We start from the raw sequence: 20,055 nt of genomic DNA, 5'->3' as shown, positions 1-20,055 counted from the left end.
TTAGACCATTGGTTGTCTTGGTCCTTCGTTAGACCATTGGTTGTCTTGGTCTTTTGTTAGACCATTGGTTGTCTTGGTCCTTCATTAGACCATTGGTTGTCTTTGCAGCCAATCAGCATCTTTTGAATCCATTTTTGGGGTTGGAAGATAAGGATATATCTCGATTTTTCCAAAGCGTTTGATACCGTGCCGCACAAGAGGTTGGTACACAAAATGAGAATGCTTGGTCTGGGGGAAAATGTGTGTAAATGGGTTAGTAACTGGCTTAGTGATAGAAAGCAGAGGGTGGTTATAAATGGTATAGTCTCTAACTGGGTCGCTGTGACCAGTGGGGTACCGCAGGGGTCAGTATTGGGACCTGTTCTCTTCAACATATTCATTAATGATCTGGTAGAAGGTTTACACAGTAAAATATCGATATTTGCAGATGATACAAAACTATGTAAACCAGTTAATACAAGAGAAGATAGTATTCTGCTACAGATGGATCTGGATAAGTTGGAAACTTGGGCTGAAAGGTGGCAGATGAGGTTTAACAATGATAAATGTAAGGTTATACACATGGGAAGAGGGAATCAATATCACCATTACACACTGAACGGGAAACCACTGGGTAAATCTGACAGGGAGAAGGACTTGGGGATCCTAGTTAATGATAAACTTACCTGGAGCAGCCAGTGCCAGGCAGCAGCTGCCAAGGCAAACAGGATCATGGGGTGCATTAAAAGAGGTCTGGATACACATGATGAGAGCATTATACTGCCTCTGTACAAATCCCTAGTTAGACCGCACATGGAGTACTGTGTCCAGTTTTGGGCACCGGTGCTCAGGAAGGATATAATGGAACTAGAGAGAGTACAAAGGAGGGCAACAAAATTAATAAAGGGGATGGGAGAACTACAATACCCAGATAGATTAGCGAAATTAGGATTATTTAGTCTAGAAAAAAGACGACTGAGGGGCGATCTAATAACCATGTATAAGTATATAAGGGGACAATACAAATATCTCGCTGAGGATCTGTTTATACCAAGGAAGGTGACGGGCACAAGGGGGCATTCTTTGCGTCTGGAGGAGAGAAGGTTTTTCCACCAACATAGAAGAGGATTCTTTACTGTTAGGGCAGTGAGAATCTGGAATTGCTTGCCTGAGGAGGTGGTGATGGCGAACTCAGTCGAGGGGTTCAAGAGAGGCCTGGATGTCTTCCTGGAGCAGAACAATATTGTATCATACAATTATTAGGTTCTGTAGAAGGACGTAGATCTGGGTATTTATTATGATGGAATATAGGCTGAACTGGATGGACAAATGTCTTTTTTCGGCCTTACTAACTATGTTACTATGTTACTATGTTACTATGAGAAGGTGAGGTTTGTACCAAGCTCTGCTCCTTTATCAGTTGAATAGGTCAGTATAGGTTCTTGGCTGTCAGCAAATAGAAACCTTTTATTTTTCACCTCCAGATGCCAATGCATTTTGAAATTAAGACTAAATTAAGATTACCCTTCCAGTTGTGGCTCTACACTTCCTATGTATGCGTATGTGTAGCCATCAAGTCGCCTGATCCTGCAGTCACACTCCCTTCTAATTCAGTGACCAATTAGTCTGACGGGCCCCAGAATGTTGGTCAGATGTATCGGCCCTTTATATATTCCAGTAAACTATTTAAAAAAATCATTTCATACTGTAAATTTATACAGTGGCAGAACCTAGACACCGTTCCTCTCAGTAAACCATGTTACACATGAAAATAAATGTATCAATAAAAACACAGTAATTCTTAAAAAACTCAGTAAAATGAGAAAGAGAAACGAGCAGCTGCTTTACCAGCCGATGAATGTCATGAATGGGTCTTCCACATTGCACTCTGACTTATCAATGACTCGGCCGCTGTCTGACAATGGATGCTTTGATGCGGGCGATCTGTGCTGTGTACAGGCCTCTTACAGTCGCAGGACGCCATTGATATCCAAGTGCTTTTTATACATGGCAGCAGCCAATGATTGGGTCTGATATTTTACTTAGTAAATGACTGAGCAGAAGCAAATGTGCAGAAAGTGTTCTAGCAATTATTAGTTATGTGTGGGGAAAATGAGGTTATCGGGGTACAATACTCAGGAATAGGAGATCCTCTCCTGCCAGGAATCCGTCATCCATGTCAGCCCTAACTTATTTGTTGTAAGTTCTGATAGTTACAAGAATCAGAGAGCAGCTCCCATAGTAGGCAGCAAATACTAACTGATAACAGGCCGTGATATTTAATTGATGATTTGGTGACCGCAACATCCATGGCCAGATTTAGGCTATTCTCACACATTGCATTTTTTGTTGCATATTCTTCTGCAGGCAAAACCTGCTCTCTTGGCAGTAAAAAATAAATGCTGCTTACAAAAAGCAGGTTTTGCTGCTCTTTATCAGATACATTTGTCTCTTCTGCATGCTGATAAAGTTTAGTGCCCCCCAAAAATGGGGGTTGACAGCTTCTGACGGGACCAGAAGCTGAAAACCATGAGAAGCTTAATATGCAATCTATACGAGAAAGTTGAGGAATTTTACATCATATATACAATATGCATAATTTTTGTGAACTTTCATTCCTTTTTTTTTTTTTATAGTTTCCATCTATCATTGTGCAGTGTTGTATAAAAATAATAGGCTTCCACTCAGAAATGATTTGTTGAGTACAAGTTGTTCCTGTACTGGATATGTGTGACCTTAATACAAAGCAGATGCCTTCCTCTAATGTGACTGCTAATCTGCCAAGAACAGTCGACAGCCCCGAGGCTCCTTGTAAGGCTGGCTATACAAGTTTATTACTAACATGGCCATTTAATTCTACAGGTGAGAGATGTGCACCATGGAGTCATAATTAATGCCCCATAACATACAGAAAGCTTAAAGCGTATCCTCCGTCTTTAATTTTTATTCCACAAATAAATAGTTCACATGAAAATAAGCAACTTCGTAACATATCTTATCAGAGAAATCTGCTTCTTTTTTCGGAAAAATTAATCGGTCAGTATCAAAATTCTCAATTCTGATGTAATATCTGTATTCAGTGATGACTTTCCCATTACTGAGATAGGAGATGAGTGCGGCTGCCCATGAGCTTCTATGTAGGTGGGAGGAGCTACAGAAAGAGCTCCTCCCTCCTCTCCATCCTATCTGCATAGAATCTCATCGGTAGCTGCTCCCGTCTCCTATCTCAGTAATGGGAAAGTCTTCACTGAATACAGATTTTATATCAGAATTGAGAAGAAGCAAATTTCTTTGATAAGAGATGTTACAGAGTTGCGTCTTTTTCACGTGGACTATTAATGTATGAACTAAAATTTAAAACGACTGTTATGCTTTTAGGACTGTCAAAAAATGGTTTATCGAAAAAGAAAAAAAACTATGGGTTAAATTAAAGAAATCGGTTTTGCTTCTTTAATCCTTGCTTGAAGTTTTCTTGCATTCTTATCTCGGCGTATCGGGGCAGGACCCTGGGTGGGCTCTTCAGCTTTGTAACGTCCCCTCCCTGTGTCTGGGTGTCTTTTCTTCTTCCTTATTTAAACTTTCGCACCATCCTACCCTAGGCTGGCACTTGCGCAGATTGAGCTTTTGGAAGTCTGTAGGAAAATGGCGCTGGTGGCTGTGCATGCACAGGTTGCTCATTGCCACCGGCGCCATTTTACTGAAGCCCACCGCTAGATCAATCTGCACAAGCGCCACCTGGGACTAATGGTGGGCTTCAATAAAATAACGCCAGTTGCACTGAGCAATCTATGCATGCGCAGCCGCCGGCGACATTTTCCTGAAGACTTCTAAGATCTCAATCTGCGCCCGCGGCGAGGATGGCGCCAACACAAAATTTAAATAGTATAAATCTATAGCAGAATTGAATTTTTATTTTTCTATTGCTGAAAAAGAAAAAAACTTAGGTTGCTATGGTGATTTCATATGCTTTATATACCTAGAGGGTTTGCCCACGTATAAATGCCGTAAGTACAGGAGCCTCTAGGCAATGGAGGCCACGCTCTTTGTTTTCTAGTAGCATTGATCATGCCGCGCTCTTAATGTGATGTGAAAAGACCCTTAGAGGGGTGGTTTGTGCTGATCATTTTACATTTACAGCTCTGAGTTTCATATAATTGATAAAGTTTTTCCACCTCTGAATGGATTCTTTAATTTACTTGTGTGGAGCTGAGATGTAATACCAGACACATCCTACAAATGAGGATGGCGCTGTTCTTCAAATAAAAGCAAACGCTGCTGTATTCTTTTTGGAAGTGGTTACCATTTTTAGGTTAGTTATCTGGATAAGGTTTGTGGTTTTTCCATAAAATGGTTTCTTTATCTTCTTTTCAGCTGTGGGCGCGAGTCTCGGACGGAAGCATCTTATCACCCTTTCCGCCTGACACCATATCTGCTCCGTGTACGGACTGAGGAGAGCGCTGCGGAGCACATGTGCTGTGTACTGTTGGCAGAGAGGGTCCGCTCTGGGTATGAAGGTACGTACAGCCCTCCGAAGAACCACCATCTACTAAGATCAGCGACTTCTTTGCTTGGTTGTCATCCAGATAATGGCACTTGATGTCTGCCTCCTCTTCAGAGAAGCCTAATTAGAGCCGGAGTGGTTTATACTCCTCTCCTTATAAGACCTTGCCGCTTCCTAGGAAATAGTTACCTCTCATCTCGGGGCATCTGGTTCATCATGGTTTTTCCTGCTTGAAAATATCTGCTTGCAGAACATCACTTGTCTATATGTTCCTCGCATGTGGGGCCAGAGACACTTGTGATCTTCTCTCAGATATTGGAAAAAAAATTGTGTTAGTGCAACACATCATTTGTTTCCTAAGGCCATTAACAGCAATAGGTGACAGTCAGGTGCATTGCTGAAGATGAGGAAATTGTGTTCCTTTTTTGTTTCCTGTTTTAGCTCCTCGGATCCCTGCAGATAAACGCATCTTCACTACCACTCACACACCGGGCTGTCTGTTCCAGGATGTCGATGAGAGGCGAGTAGACTGCAAGAAGCCTACCAGAACAGTCAGATCTGTTTTTTCTTCTTCTTATCCCCCTTTTTCGAATTTTCTCCCCTCAGAGCCGTGCCCCTGTTAGGTTACTTACCTCAAGACCTCATTGGCACTCCCATCATTCTACATCTGCATCCCAGCGATCGACCCCTCATGCTAGCGGTGCACAAAAAGAGTACGTATACATAATGTCCGTTTCTAAGTCCTAGCATTGATTCAGCGCCACTCCAGGTCTATATTCACCCTCCCTTCTCATCTGTTAGCAAATGCAATGTAGTTTCCCCTATCTCTAGTGCTTGTATATACATATATACAGTATATTCCAAATTTCTGAAGTTATGACCTTTTACTAATCACTTTTATTTGGCGATTTGTCTTGTAAGTGGCTTCCCAACCCCAGCTTTTCCACAGTCTATTTGGCTGCCTCTAGTTGCGTTGATGGCAGAATTTACTCACGTGGAGTACAGATGCTGGCAGTGAAAGATAAGTGCTTTTGTCCTCCTTTGCATATGTATATGTACAGTAAGTGTAAATTGGATTTACTGCAAATTGATCCACAGGATCTGGTCCATCAGCCGCAGCTGCAAACTCTCAGCCCGTTGCTCTTCTTTTGATTCGCTGTCCTGGTGCGATGATATGTGCTTTATGCTGTAACGCTGACATTGTGCCAGGCCGTCTAATCAATAGAGGATCTGGGAATGCCATCAGGTAAGGGGAGTTTCTTAGACCTATTTGTATACAAATGTATCACTGGGGGAAATTGATGACATAAAGAGAACGGGGTTATTGTGGAAATAAATCTAATGCTTCCATTGTAGTATACTATTCAGGGTCTCCTGCTGAGAGAGGATGTTCTGATAATCTGAACTCTCAGTAAATGTCACAGTGCTGAACCATCACTGCCATCATCTGTACTTCAAATGAGTACATTCTGATATCCATACAGCTGTAGACAAGCAAGTAGACTGGGGAAAGGCCCTGTTTGTAAGCCACTTATATGTTTTTTTTGTTTTTTTTTAAAGGAATGAAGACTAATGACTTTATTTGGAAATTTGCAACGTTTATTTCTGTATATAAGTATAAGCTGAGTTTTTCAGCACATTTTTTGTGCTGAAAAAACCCCCCTCAGCATATGCTCGAGTGAGGGTCCCAGAAGACACAGGAATAGCTGGAGCAGTGGGTCACAGGAGGCAGGAGCCGGTGGCTGCAGCTAAAGCCTGTGCCCACTGCTACAGAGAAATGAATATTCACTGTGCTCTCAGTAGATATTCATTTCTCTTTAGTAGCGGGCACAGTAGTTGCAGCTGTCAGCTTCCTGCAGCGGCCGGGCGATCACGTGTGCCCACTACTTAAGGGAATGAATATTCACTGCCCTCCACTCCCATGGGCGTGGAGTGTAGTGAATATTCATTCCATTTGGTAGCAGTCGCACGTGATCGCCTGGCCACTGCAGCTGCTGGCATCGGAAAAGTGTTGAGGGAGCGCAGGGACTGAAAGTTTTTGTTTTTTTTCTTGTTTTTTTTTTTCTGCTTTTCTGCTGGGGGCCATGTAAACCAGGATAGGAATGAAGGGGCCATGCATACAAGATAGGGATGAGGGGGGCCATGCATACCAGGATAGGGATGAGGGGGCCATGCATACCAGGATAGGGATGAGGGGGCCATGCATACCAGGATAGGGATGAGGGGGCCATGCATACCAGGATAGGGATGAGGGGGCCATGCATACCAGGATAGGGATGAGGGGGCCATGCATACCAGGATAGGGATGAGAGGGGCCATGCATACAAGGATGGGGATGTGGGGACAATGCATACCTGGCTTATACTCGAGTCATGCATACCAGGCTATGCATACCAGGATAGGGATGAGAGGGGCCATGCATACAAGGATGGGGATGTGGGGACAATGCATACCTGGCTTATACTCGAGTCAGTATATTTTCCCAATTTTTTGTGGTAAAATTAGGTGCCTCGGCTTATACTCGGGTCGGGTATACGTGGTAACTTTCCATTCTGGACAAAACTAATGTTAAAAAAAATAACTAAATAAAAAAAATGAAAGTTTAGTTACTACTTATTAAGTAGTAAATAAAGCTTGAGATCGGTTGGGGTCCATCACTTTATGCAGCAAGACAGAACAATGGTGTTTTGCTCCGTACGCTGTTTTCATCGATGCTGGATCTGCAGACAGCTGATGGGTGGCGGTGCTGGATATCAAACCTTCACTGATCTAATATTGATGACCCGTCCTCAATATCTAAGTATTAAACCCTTGTCTGTACCATAACAGGTCGTATAGTGGAGACTATCTGGAGCTGAAAATTACTGTCCCTCCGCTAAATTGCTCAACAGACAATGCTTGTTAAATGTATGCTCTCTGCCACTGCCACTCCTGCCACTGAGATTCTACCAGTCATGGGAATGGGGTCTGATGTCTTTCATTTATAAAGAGCAGTGGTCACTTGTGTGCATCATCGATCTAACAATAATGATAATAATCTTTATTTTTATATAGCGCTAACATATTCCGCAGCGCTTTACAGTTTTGCACACATTATCATCACTGTCCCCGATGGGGCTCACAATCTAAATTCCCTATCAGTATGTCTTTGGAATGTGGGAGGAAACCGGAGTGCCCGGAGGAAACCCATGCAAACATGGAGAGAGCATACAAACTCCTTGCAGATGGTGTCCAAGGTGGGATTAGAACCCAGGACTCCAGCGTCTGCAGGGTTACAGTGCTATCCACTGAGCCACCGTGCTGCCCTAATGATGCCCTAATCTAATGAATGGATATAGCAGTGACAGAAAAGCAACATACAGCAGACCCCAACTCTTGTATTTGATGGTCCCCGGTGATTATTTATTATTTTACCTATCCTGTGATAAACGGTTCTGCACCAATCCCTTTAAAGTCATGGCGTATGTTCCTTTATCAGCTACAGACGCCAGCAGAATATGTATAGAGTAAGAGCCTCTTACACATGCATCTGTTCGTCTCCTTAGTCCTGCAGTATGGAGGACAGCCATTCGACTCTTCTCCAATCCGGTTTTGTGCTAGGAATGGAGAGTACATCACTATAGATACCAGCTGGTCCAGCTTCATCAACCCCTGGAGTCGAAAAGTGTCTTTCATCATCGGCAGGCACAAAGTGAGAATGTGAGTGCGGCTTGTAGTCCTCTGTTATACCATGTAGTAATGTGATCTGCTCTGTAACGTGGCTCATGTGTCTGTCTTATAATAGGGGTCCTGTTAATGAAGACCTCTTCACGGCACCCATATGTCCAGCAGATCGGGCACTGCAGCCAGATGTCCAGGAGCTCACCGAGCAAATACATCAACTTCTCATGCAGGTGACTTTCTGGGACTTGTAAGGCGCATGACTGACTTCTGATTGATCAAGTTCTATTTAGCCGTCCTGGTTATTGAGATCTAACTATAATAATGCAGGGAGAAGCCTTCTAAAATGTAAGGGAACCTGTCCGGCCATTTATGCTGCCCAAGCCATGGCCACCATGAATCGGGGACAGGCGCCCTCATTGCAGAATCAAAACCCAAAGTCAAAATTTTAAATCTCTAGTGGGCTAAAAGCTCAGGGACAGCAAAGGAAGATATCCATATGGCACTGTTCACATCATGTTTTTCCCAGTTTAGCTTCTATGCTATTGCCAGAAACTTGCCCAACCAGTTTCGTTTTGGCCTCCATCTGGCCTATAAATGTCGGTACGCAACAAAAAAACCCGATATTGAACATCATAGTAGACTGGGAGCTCTGGCTACCAGGAGGTAGATGTCACAAGGCACATGCAGGTCTCCTGTCCACCTTCCTTTCATCTTCTGACTCCAGGTTTCTCATTGGCACCTCTACCAGGGGCTCCGTGTCCGGAGAGGTCATCTGTTCTAAGAGGTGGAGAATGGTATCATCCATGTATTCATCTCGGGTATATGTTGGGAGGCTCTAAACAAGATGTGAACAGTAGCTTCTAGTTTAATACAAGGAATTTTTTTTTCTTCCAAGCATATAATTGTATGTAAATCACATCTGAGAACTGACGACCTATGTGCATTTTCAGGAAATCAAATTTCCACTGATTGCCAGTCCACACCTAATCAACATTAAAACCAAAGAAATGAGCTGGAGCATAAGTTGGGATACATGCAGTGTGTAGGAGCACGTTAACAATGTTGCCATTTCACAGACAAATCCCAAGAAAAAAAAATGAAATGAGCATATACTCTGTAATAAGTAAATAATAATAGCACATGTAAATAAGGGTACTTGGGTAATACTATTTTGATAACAAAAAAAGTGTAAAAGCCATCCCACCACGACAAGGCATACGCAACGAAGATGGTCCTATCCTGTCTCTAGTATTAAAACCTTACCTTGTGTCAGCCGACTTCCATGTCGGCGCAGGACAGTGGCCTGACTGTTCAGACATCTACCCATGGGAAGCCATATAGATGAAATGCTCTTATCTATGCCCAGGGCCGGCTCCAGGTTTTTGAGGGCCCCGGGCGAAAGAGTCTTAGTGGGCCCCCCTTTAACACATACCACGATTCATGATCGCATATAACACAGCCACGTAGTATATAACACAGCCCACGTAGCATATAACAGCCCATATAATATATAGCACAGCCACATATTATATAACACAGCCCACGTAGTATATAACACGGCCCACGTAGTATATAGAACAGCCCATATAGTATATAGCACAGCCACATAGTATATAACACGGCCCATGTAGTATATAGAATAATAATATATATATGCTTCTTTTGTATTTTTCTTGGGATTTTGCTAATGCAGACGCTGTTATGTTGTCAATCTGTAGTTGTATCAGCTACAGCCGGTGATGGGAGAGATAGGAATTTTTGACTTGTGATATTTCCTATGTTAAGTATGAGCGTCTCCACATATATAAATATAATCCACATTAATGCATATTATTTGTCTCCTCTAGCCTGTCCATAACAGCGGCTCCAGTGGATATGGGAGTTTGGGCAGCAATGGTTCCCACGAAACCCCAATGAGTGGAGCTTCATCTAGTGACAGTAACGGGAATCTCAACGAGGACATTAAAGAGAAACGTGTATGTGGCCTGATCGATGCAGTCTCTATTTATTCCACTAATTTATTGACTCTTTTCTTGCTTTTAATCCTTTACTTGGGAATCCAATCTTCATGCATAAGTATAGACGTCCCTGGTTTTCTGGTCAGCCGATACTCCTAACCTCTGATCTCATCAGGATGCCAATCAGTGTAATAACCCTGCTCATTTATTTCAGGGGGGCGATCTGTGACCGTGCAGGACCGTTTTTTTTTTTCAGTCTTGCTCCTGTCTCCTCCTTGTACTTGTATTCTATGATTCCTTCCCACTCGTCTTGTGTGGGCAGGGAGCTGATCCCCAGTGACAGCATGGTGTATAATCCATGTATAGAATAGTGAGTGACCCTCCTGTCTGAATGTGCGTCAAACCTGGAGCATGCTGATATGTTTTGGAAGTACGGCACAGGCTCCCTGCGTCACCACAAGTGGGGTGTGCTATTTAAGGGAAAATTATAGCGTTTCACGGAGTGTGGGCTGCATCTGACTCTGATCAGTACTGTATCCACCATGGACTGCAGCATGGAATGTATGAGATCTACGTCCAGTTAGCCTGACCACAGTAATGCATATTATCCTATAATGACATAAAATAGCCGGGTGCGCCATAGTGCACGAATATCAGTTGGAAATGGTGACGGCTGGCGGAAGGGCATATACCTTGGAGGGATGTGCACCACCAGGAATCGGCTTCAGCTGCCCCAGATGATGGTCCAGTCCAGGAACCACCATGTACTGTATTAGAAAAAAATGTAAAAAAAAAAATTGAACTAAAAAAGTCGATGATAAAAGCACTGCTGAGTGCAGCAAAAAAAAAAAAAAAGTTTTCATCAGTAGCACTTTTATCATCCCCTTTTTTTTTACATTTTTTTTATAGCAATGCATATGATATAGTTCAGCCATCACATATAATTCATGTATATAACATGCAGTACAGTCATAAATACCGGGAAAGAAAAGTAGTGCATATATAGTAAGAGCCACACTGTTATAAATAGAGATGAGGGAATCGATCATCCAATTTGCCGCAGCACAGAACAATGGGGAAATCAATTTGCCGAAAGATAATTAATCAATTTGTGCATTGGCAAAACGAGTGTGACACCTACCCAACTTCTGCTCTAACTGATAACGGTGAAAACCAAAAGAAAAACACTGAACATGGATCAAAAGAATAGATATGGGACAGAATAATATACATATCGCCTTTATTGAAACAGTGGGTGGCAATGGTTGGCACTGTATGCAACACAGTGCCCGCACGAATAAAAACAGTAATTCAATATGAAAAAGTGATAAAAACAAGAATATACAGGTCCTTCTCAAAAAATTAGCATATAGTGTTAAATTTCATTATTTACCATAATGTAATGATTACAATAAAACTTTCATATATTATAGATTCATTATCCACCAACTGAAATTTGTCAGGTCTTTTATTGTTTTAATACTGATGATTTTGGCATACAACTCCTGATAACCCAAAAAACCTGTCTCAATAAATTAGCATATCAAGAAAAGGTTCTCTAAACGACCTATTACCCTAATCTTCTGAATCAACTAATTAACTCTAAACACATGCAAAAGATACCTGAGGCTTTTATAAACTCCCTGCCTGGTTCATTACTCAAAACCCCCATCATGGGTAAAGGTACCGTCACACACATAGCGACGCTGCAGCGATACCGACAACGATCCGGATCGCTGCAGCGTCGCTGTTTGGTCGCTGGAGAGTTGTCACACAGACAGCTCTCCAGCGACCAACGATCCCGAGGTCCCCGGTAACCAGGGTAAACATCGGGTAACTAAGCGCAGGGCCGCGCTTAGTAACCCGATGTTTACCCTGGTTACCATCCTAAAAAGTAAAAAAACAAACGCTACACACTTACCTACCGCTGTCTGTCCTCGGCGCTCTGCTTCTCTGGTCTGGCTGTGAGCGCCGGGCAGCCAGAAAGCAGAGCGGTGACGTCACCACTCTGCTTTCCGGCTGACCGACGCTCACAGCCAGAGCAGGAGGAGAGCAGAGCACAGCGCTGGAGGACAGACGGCTGTAGGTAAGTATGTACTGTTTGTTTTTTTACTTTTAGGATGGTAACCAGGGTAAACATCGGGTTACTAAGCGCGGCCCTGCGCTTAGTTACCCGATGTTTACCCTGGTTACCAGCAAAGACATCGCTGAATCGGTGTCACACACGCCGATTCAGCGATGTCTACGGGGAGTCCAGCGACGAAACAAAGTTCTGGACTTTCTTCCCCGACCAGCGATCTCCCAGCAGGGGCCTGATCGCTGCTTCCTGTCACACTGGACGATATCGCTAGCGAGGACGCTGCAACGTCACGGATCGCTAGCGATATCGTCTAGTGTGACAGTACCTTAAGACTAGCGACCTGACAAGCAAGAGGGTAAGACCCAGAAAGAAATTTCTCAACAAATAGGCTGTTCCCAGAGTGCTGTATCAAGGCACCTCAATGGTAAGTCTGTTGGAAGGAAACAATGTGGCAGAAAACGCTGTACAACGAGAAGAGGAGACCGGACCCAGAGGAAGATTGTGGAGAAGGACCGATTCCAGACCTTGGGGAACCTGAGGAAGCAGTGGACTGAGTCTGGTGTGGAAACATCCAGAGCCACCGTGCACAGGCGTGTGCAGGAAATGGGCTACAGGTGCCGCATTCCCCAGGTAAAGCCACTTTTGAACCATAAACAGCGGCAGAGGCGCCTGACCTGGGCTACAGAGAAGCAGCACTGGACTGTTGCTAAGTGGTCCCAAGTACTTTTTTCTGATGAAAGCAAATTTTGCATGTCATTCGGAAATCAAGGTGCCAGAGTCTGGAGGAAGACTGGGGAGAAGGAAATGCCAAAATGCCTGAAGTCCAGTGTCAAGTACCCACAGTCAGTGATGGTGTGGGGTGCCATGTCAGCTGCTGGTGTTGGTCCACTGTGTTTCATCAAGGGCAGGGTCAATGCAGCTAGCTATCAGGAGATTTTGGAGCACTTCATGCTTCCATCGGCTGAAATGCTTTATGGAGATGAAGATTTCATTTTTCAGCACGACCTGGCACCTGCTCACAGTGCCAAAACCACTGGTAAATGGTTTACTGACCATGGTATTACTGTGCTCAATTGGCCTGCCAACTCTCCTGACCTGAACCCCATAGAGAATCTGTGGGATATTGTGAAGAGAAAGTTGAGAGACGCAAGACCCAACACTCTGGATGAGCTTAAGGCCGCTATTGAAGCATCCTGGGCCTCCATAACATCTCAGCAGTGTCACAGGCTGATTGCCTCCATGCCACGCCGCATTGAAGCAGTCATTTCTGCCAAAGGATTCCCGACCAAGTATTGAGTGCATAACTGAACATTATTATTTGATGGTTTTTTTGTTTGTTATTAAAAAACACTTTTATTTGATTGGATGGGTGAAATATGCTAATTTATTGAGACCGGTTTTTTGGGTTATCAGGAGTTGTATGCCAAAATCATCAGTATTAAAACAATAAAAGACCTGACAAATTTCAGTTGGTGGATAATGAATCTATAATATATGAAAGTTTTATTGTAATCATTACATTATGGTAAATAATGAAATTTAACACTATATGCTAATTTTTTGAGAAGGACCTGTACATAGAGGTATAAAGATTATTTTAAGAGGAACCACAGAAAAGATGTAAGGTAACAGAAGTAGTAACCGCTATACATAAACACAGTAATCTTGGTAATCCTACCATATATGTTATATAAGGGTGGCAATATTTCAGTATAAGGTAGATAGTTGTGCATCACATGAGGCCTCTCCAGAGTATTCAGAAAGATTTGTGTAGGGAGAGGGAATGTGGATGAGCAGCAATGGTTACCTGATGGTGGTCCCCAGTTCATGTGTGGCGCACACCCCGACGCACGTTTTGGAACAAGTCCTTCATCAGGTTTAGGTTTTTTTGTTTTGTTTGTTCTAACTGATAACAATGGAGAATAGCATTGTCTCTGTAGACTGTTTTGATTTATTCTGATTCTTTCCTACAGTTGTGGATTATATGAGTTTTATGGTAGAAAAACCTATGACAAATCTTTATTGATACAATCACACATATATTGACAGACAATTTTTTTAAAAGAATATATATGATGGTAAAGGACACCAATAAGCAACATACAGCACCAAATAAATATGAACGTCCAACAAAAAGGACTGAAAGTATATAAGGTCAATAACCCTACCCAATAGTGTGTCCAAACATATCCCCTCAAGACCTCTAGGGGGAGGACAGCACAAGATCTGTCCCAATGGTTAATGCATGATAATGTCCACAGTTCATAATAGCTCCATCTCGCATGCCACCATGTAGGTACAAAGTTATAACATAAGTATTAGACAGAATGAATAAGGGTTAACCTTACCGCTGCCGTAATGTGCAACTGGACGCAGAGGGGATATGTTTGGACACACTATTGGGTAGGGCTATTGACCTTATATACTTTCAGTCAGTCCTTTTTGTTGGACGTTCATATTTATATGGTGCTGTATGTTGCTTATTGGTGTCCTTTACCATCATATAGATTCTTTTAAAAAAAATGTCTGTCAATATATGTGTGATTGTATTAATGAAGATTTGTCATAAGTTTTTCTACCATAAAACTCCTATGTTTCTCCTTTTGTTAGTATATGGTAATGGAGTGGTATACAGGTAGCTAGGTGATGGCGCTTGGCTTGCCGATTAATATGAGTCTGGGCATTTTTGTATTGAGTTGTGGATTATATGAAGTATAAGACGTGCTTTAAATAACTCTTTCAATTGTTCTTGCAGAGTACACATCCAGGTCAAAGAGCAAAAGACCCCTGCTATGTCAGTCCACAGAGTACAGGTCCCCAGAGTGAGGAGGGCAGCCCTGAAGCAGGTAGGATATGAACTAGCATGTGACTTGGCGGTCCTCCTAATTTGTTTTGTTAAAGGAAACTGTCAGGAAAAAATAACACGGTTAAAGGGCAGAATAACAGTATATGGGTTAATAGCGCTATGAAGGTTCAGAGCCGCAGTAGTGAAAGTGCGGCATTGGGGAGAAAATGTTACTTTTATTCCTCTTGGGAGCCACCGGCCATCTCCCATGCAGGTGTGCCTGTAGCAGTAAGTCACCGCTCACAGCACGGACTGACAGATTCCTCTGCAGTGGACCAGTACAGATCCGGCTGTCGTTCAGTGCGCGATGACTGTAATCACTCCAGGCACGTCTGCATGACTGATAGCCAGCAGCTCCGGGGAGAAATAGTTAATTTTCTCCCAGGTAACACACTTTCAGCACTGCGGCCGGGCACCTTCATAACGGTATGAAGAGTGATCTGACCTCACAGGTTCCCTTTAAATTGTCACTGATGTTTCACCAAACTTTGCATAAATCAATATTATAGGTGAATATACGAAACATGGAACCTTACTGAAAGCGCAGCTACTGGGAGAAGATTAACTTTATTCCTTATGGGAGTCACCAGCTTTCAGTCAGTAACTTGTGCTGCAGAGCAAGATCTCAATCAATAGGTGTCCTGGGCCGTGTTTAGACGCCAATCACATTACTGTGAGCAGTGACTGTGTCCACTCCAGCATGCATCTGTGACTGGTGGCTACGAGGAGGAAGAAATGTCATTTTCTTCCGATAGCCACGCTTTCAGTAAGGTTACAATAGTATTGTAACTCTATTTACCTGCAGATTAACCCTTCATCTGTAAGTTAATAGCGTTTAGAGACATAACCGGATCCCTTTAAAGCAAAACAGACTGCCAACATAATGTGGTGTCGGGTTATACAGCATATTAAACTACGGTATATGGTTAAGAGAGGCGCACTCTGCACAGTGACACAACAGGCAGACAGCCAGATTGAACAGCAGTTTCAACCAACTGTTTTATCTCTGTCCAGTGCTGGATTCACAGCCACACTGCTCATTACTGCTGTGTACTGTCTTGTATGCCTCTGTGGCTTCTGTCTATGCGCCATCGAGAAAACAGAGCAGGAATTACACATGTCTCTGTGTGTGCTGAATATAGGAGACATCCTAACATCTAGTCTACACCCACTGGGTCACAGACAACTAATTAGAGTGAGCCTGCAGAGGAGTAACTGGTGAAAAATGCAGGATACAAGTAATGTAACTTGGCCATGGAATTGTCAAGCAGCACGTACCAGTGTTTTTTGGATTTTTTTTTCCAGACATCTATGGCTTATCCACAGTAGAGTCCGCATGTAGCACCAGCTACATATCAGATGTATTATGTGGCTATGCCCTTAATGTCAGCAAGGGGAATACACTTTTTATATACCACCATTTTATCTGTTCGCATGTTTAAGACCATTGCACCGTTTTCTACCTGGTAAAGATGTAATATGAGAGTTCATATGGCTGCTTTCTACAAGTACCAGTCTTGTATATAGGATGCATGAACTAACGCAGATCAGCTCTATTTACCGAAGTGAGTATTAACTGCAGTACCACACCAAGCCCTTGGACAAGAGTGGCGCTGATTCCGGTAACAAGCAGCCATGGTTTTCTAATGGTAACTATCTATTCGAAAACACGAGCTGTTTTATTTCATTTAGCCTTGATGCACTGAGACTTTTTTTGAGATGTGCAACAATGGACATGAAATACTGTGAGAGTTGGAAGATGACTGGACAACTAGGCCATGCTGCAAGCTGTACTGCCCATGATTTAGTGCTCCTTGCATGCCTCACCATTGTGGCTTTTCTCTCAGGTTCCAGCCATGTTGGGAATGGTGGCAGTAAAGATATCAGTAGAAAAGGTTCAGGCATGGCTGCCTGCCCCCCGCAGAGCGAGCAGCTTCCAGCAAAGCAGCCCCCCTACTCGTACCAACAAATAAACTGTCTGGACAGTGTGATCAGGTGAGACAAGTTTATAAATGAAGATATGGTTAGAAGTAAATGTTCTGGATGTGACCTTGTGCGAAACCCCTGAATGCTATGTTATGCACTGAGTGAGTGTAGGAATTACAGAGCTTTACCATCATGGTGTCCGCCATGTTCAGGAATGGAAACATGTGAAAGCAGTCACCTCGTTAGAGGACAAGATAATAACATCTTTATTGTCAGACTAGATTGTGGCCCGATTCTAACGCATCGGGTATTCTAGAATATGCATGTCCCCGTAGTATATGGACAATGATGATTCCAGAATTCACGGCAGACTGCGCCCGTCGCTGATTGGTCGAGGCAACCTTTATGACATCATCGTCGCCATGGCAATCATTATGACATCTACGTCGATACTGTGCCCGTTGCTGATTGGTCGAGGCCTGGCGGTCTCGACCAATCAGAGACGCTGGATTTCCATTATGACCTCATCGTCGCCATGCTGTGCCCGTCGCTGATTGGTCGAGGCCTGGTGGCCTCGACCAATCAGAGACGTGGGATTTCCAGGACAGACAGACAGACGGAAAAACCCTTAGACAATTATATATATAGATAACACAGATCAGCACTGACCGTAGATGAAGATGATATCTTGGCTCCTTTTTCATTTCGCCGCACAGAGCTTGGCCACAACTCTCCTGTTGAAGTCAGTGGGTTGTTGGGGTTATCCAGATGCCTGCTGGAAAGTAGGTTACATTGTTCTATAGAAGTTTACTTCTTAACAAAACCATGTTGGCCGAGATATTACATGGTATGGACGGACATCTAGGAAGGTGCTCTTATCTTTGATGTGTGACCGGCTGGTTGTTAGGAATATATTGCTTGCAGCCTTTGAGGTGGAATCGTCAAACAGCGTGTCTCCATGATTCCCTTGGTTTACTTTGTACTTATGCCTCCTCAGATGAATGTGGTTAGAGTAAAGGAAGGATTGTTGGCAGCGCCATTTCCATATCTCTAAGGCTGACTTCTCACATCCATGTATCACAGTACGGACCCCAATATCCAGACCGGCTGCAGATTTCCTGACTCAGACTTATCAGCCTCCTAAGCATAGACGAGGCTGGCGAGTTGAGGTCAGGCCCGTCCGGACATCTGTGTTCAGACTATGGAATTCTGATGTGTGAAACCGGCCCAATTGTTACATGAATGTGCTTGTGGGAAGCACCTGATTATTGCATTTTATCTCATTTTATCGGTTTAGGTACCTTGAGAGCTGTAGTGTTTTAATGTCTGATAAACGTGACCTTGTGTCGCTGGAGAACACATCATCTTCTGCATCCGGTAACCAAATCCAAAGGCAGAAAGGTAAGATCGGCCAACAATGGCTCTTATCTCCCAACTTTACACCCTGTTACATTTGGAGCAGTTTGCAGTCTGGGTAGAAAGTAAGGATACCGTCACACTAAAGGTACCGTCACACTTAGCGACGCTGCAGCGATACCGACAACGATCCGGATCGCTGCAGCGTCGCTGTTTGGTCGCTGGAGAGCTGTCACACAGACCGCTCTCCAGCGACCAACGATGCCGGTAACCAGGGTAAACATCGGGTAACTAAGCGCAGGGCCGCGCTTAGTAACCCGATGTTTACCCTGGTTACCATCCTAAAAGTAAAAAAAACAAACAGTACATACTTACCTACCGCTGTCTGTCCTCCAGCGCTGTGCTCTGCACTCCTCCTGTACTGGCTGTGTGAGCACAGCGGCCGGAAAGCAGAGCGGTGACGTCACCGCTCTGCTTTCCGGCTGACCGACGTTCACAGCCAGTGCAGGAGGAGTGCAGAGCACAGCGCTGGAGGACAGACGGCTGTAGGTAAGTATGTAGTGTTTGTTTTTTTTTACTTTTAGGATGGTAACCAGGGTAAACATCGGGTTACTAAGCGCGGCCCTGCACTTAGTTACCCGATGTTTACCCTGGTTACCAGTGAAGACATCGCTGAATCGGTGTCACACACGCCGATTCAGCGATGTCTGCGGGGAGTCCAGCGACGAAATAAAGTTCTGGACTTTCTTCCCCGACCAGCGACAGCACAGCAGGGGCCTGATCGCTGCTGCCTGTCACACTGGACGATATCGCTAGCGAGGACGCTGCAACGTCACGGATCGCTAGCTATATCGTCTAGTGTGACGGTACCTTAAGCGACGCTGCAGCGATACTGACAACGATGTCGATCGCTGCAGCGTCGCTGTTTGGTCGCTGGAGAGCTGTCACACAGACAGCTCTCCAGCGACCAACGATCTCGAAGTCCCCGGTAACCAGGGTAAACATCGGGTTACTAAGCGCAGGGCCGCGCTTAGTAACCCGATGTTTACCCTGGTTACCAGTGAAGACATCGCTGAATTGGCGTCACACACGCCGATTCAGCGATGTCTGTGGGAGATCCAGCGACGAAATAAAGTTCTGGACTTTCTGCGCCGACCAACGATGTCACAGCAGGATCCAGATCGCTGCTGCCTGTCAAACTGAACGATATCGCTAGCCAGGACGCTGCAACGTCACGGATCGCTTGTTCCCCTAAACACTTTGATAAAGGTGGGGCGCCTTGTTAGCTACTTGTTTTATCTGTGATCCTTGTAAATGGTACAGAACTGAGTTTAGCTTTAATCTTACATTTCATTCTGCAGATGACCGGTCTCTATCAGGAATGGCGCCCAAATTGCCACCATTTCCTCAAAACCCTGTTCAGAACCCTCAGACATTGTCAGATTGTGGTCCAGGTCCTACAATTAATCCCATTGCTGGCGTGCCAGGCATTACACATGGCAGACAACCAGTTGTGCTCTCCGCTACCATTACTGGATCCACCACCACATCCCAGTCTGTTCCAAGCTCTCTGCCTCGTTCGTCACTTGCATCCTTGCCTGTTCATGGTACTGCAATCACACCGCTTTCACTGGCAGCCAAGGCGGAGAGCGTGGTATCACTGACCAGCCACTGCAGCTACAGCAGCACCATCGTGCACGTGGGAGACAAAAAACTGCAGCCAGAAGCAGGTATATAGAAAAAAGCG

At 44.1% G+C, this 20,055-nt stretch overlaps 1 protein-coding gene across 1 annotated transcript in view; it reads left to right on the top strand.

Annotated features, from left to right (window-relative positions):
* PER2 (period circadian regulator 2) overlaps positions 1-20,055 on the top strand; it is a 161,992-nt gene that overhangs the window by 103,352 nt on the left and 38,585 nt on the right. The window contains exons 8-17 of the mRNA XM_069727814.1: positions 4,351-4,493; positions 4,922-5,000; positions 5,087-5,193; positions 8,026-8,179; positions 8,265-8,373; positions 9,991-10,119; positions 14,937-15,027; positions 16,874-17,021; positions 18,250-18,353; positions 19,670-20,038. Coding sequence (XP_069583915.1) covers positions 4,351-4,493; positions 4,922-5,000; positions 5,087-5,193; positions 8,026-8,179; positions 8,265-8,373; positions 9,991-10,119; positions 14,937-15,027; positions 16,874-17,021; positions 18,250-18,353; positions 19,670-20,038 — 1,433 coding nt within the window. The remainder of the gene's footprint in view (positions 1-4,350; positions 4,494-4,921; positions 5,001-5,086; positions 5,194-8,025; positions 8,180-8,264; positions 8,374-9,990; positions 10,120-14,936; positions 15,028-16,873; positions 17,022-18,249; positions 18,354-19,669; positions 20,039-20,055) is intronic.

The sequence above is a fragment of the Ranitomeya imitator genome, chromosome 5 (assembly GCF_032444005.1).
Source record: "Ranitomeya imitator isolate aRanImi1 chromosome 5, aRanImi1.pri, whole genome shotgun sequence".
NCBI classification, from domain to species: Eukaryota; Metazoa; Chordata; class Amphibia; order Anura; family Dendrobatidae; genus Ranitomeya; species Ranitomeya imitator.
Note: the sequence above shows the minus strand (reverse complement) of the source record. Positions and strands in the feature narration are given on the sequence as shown.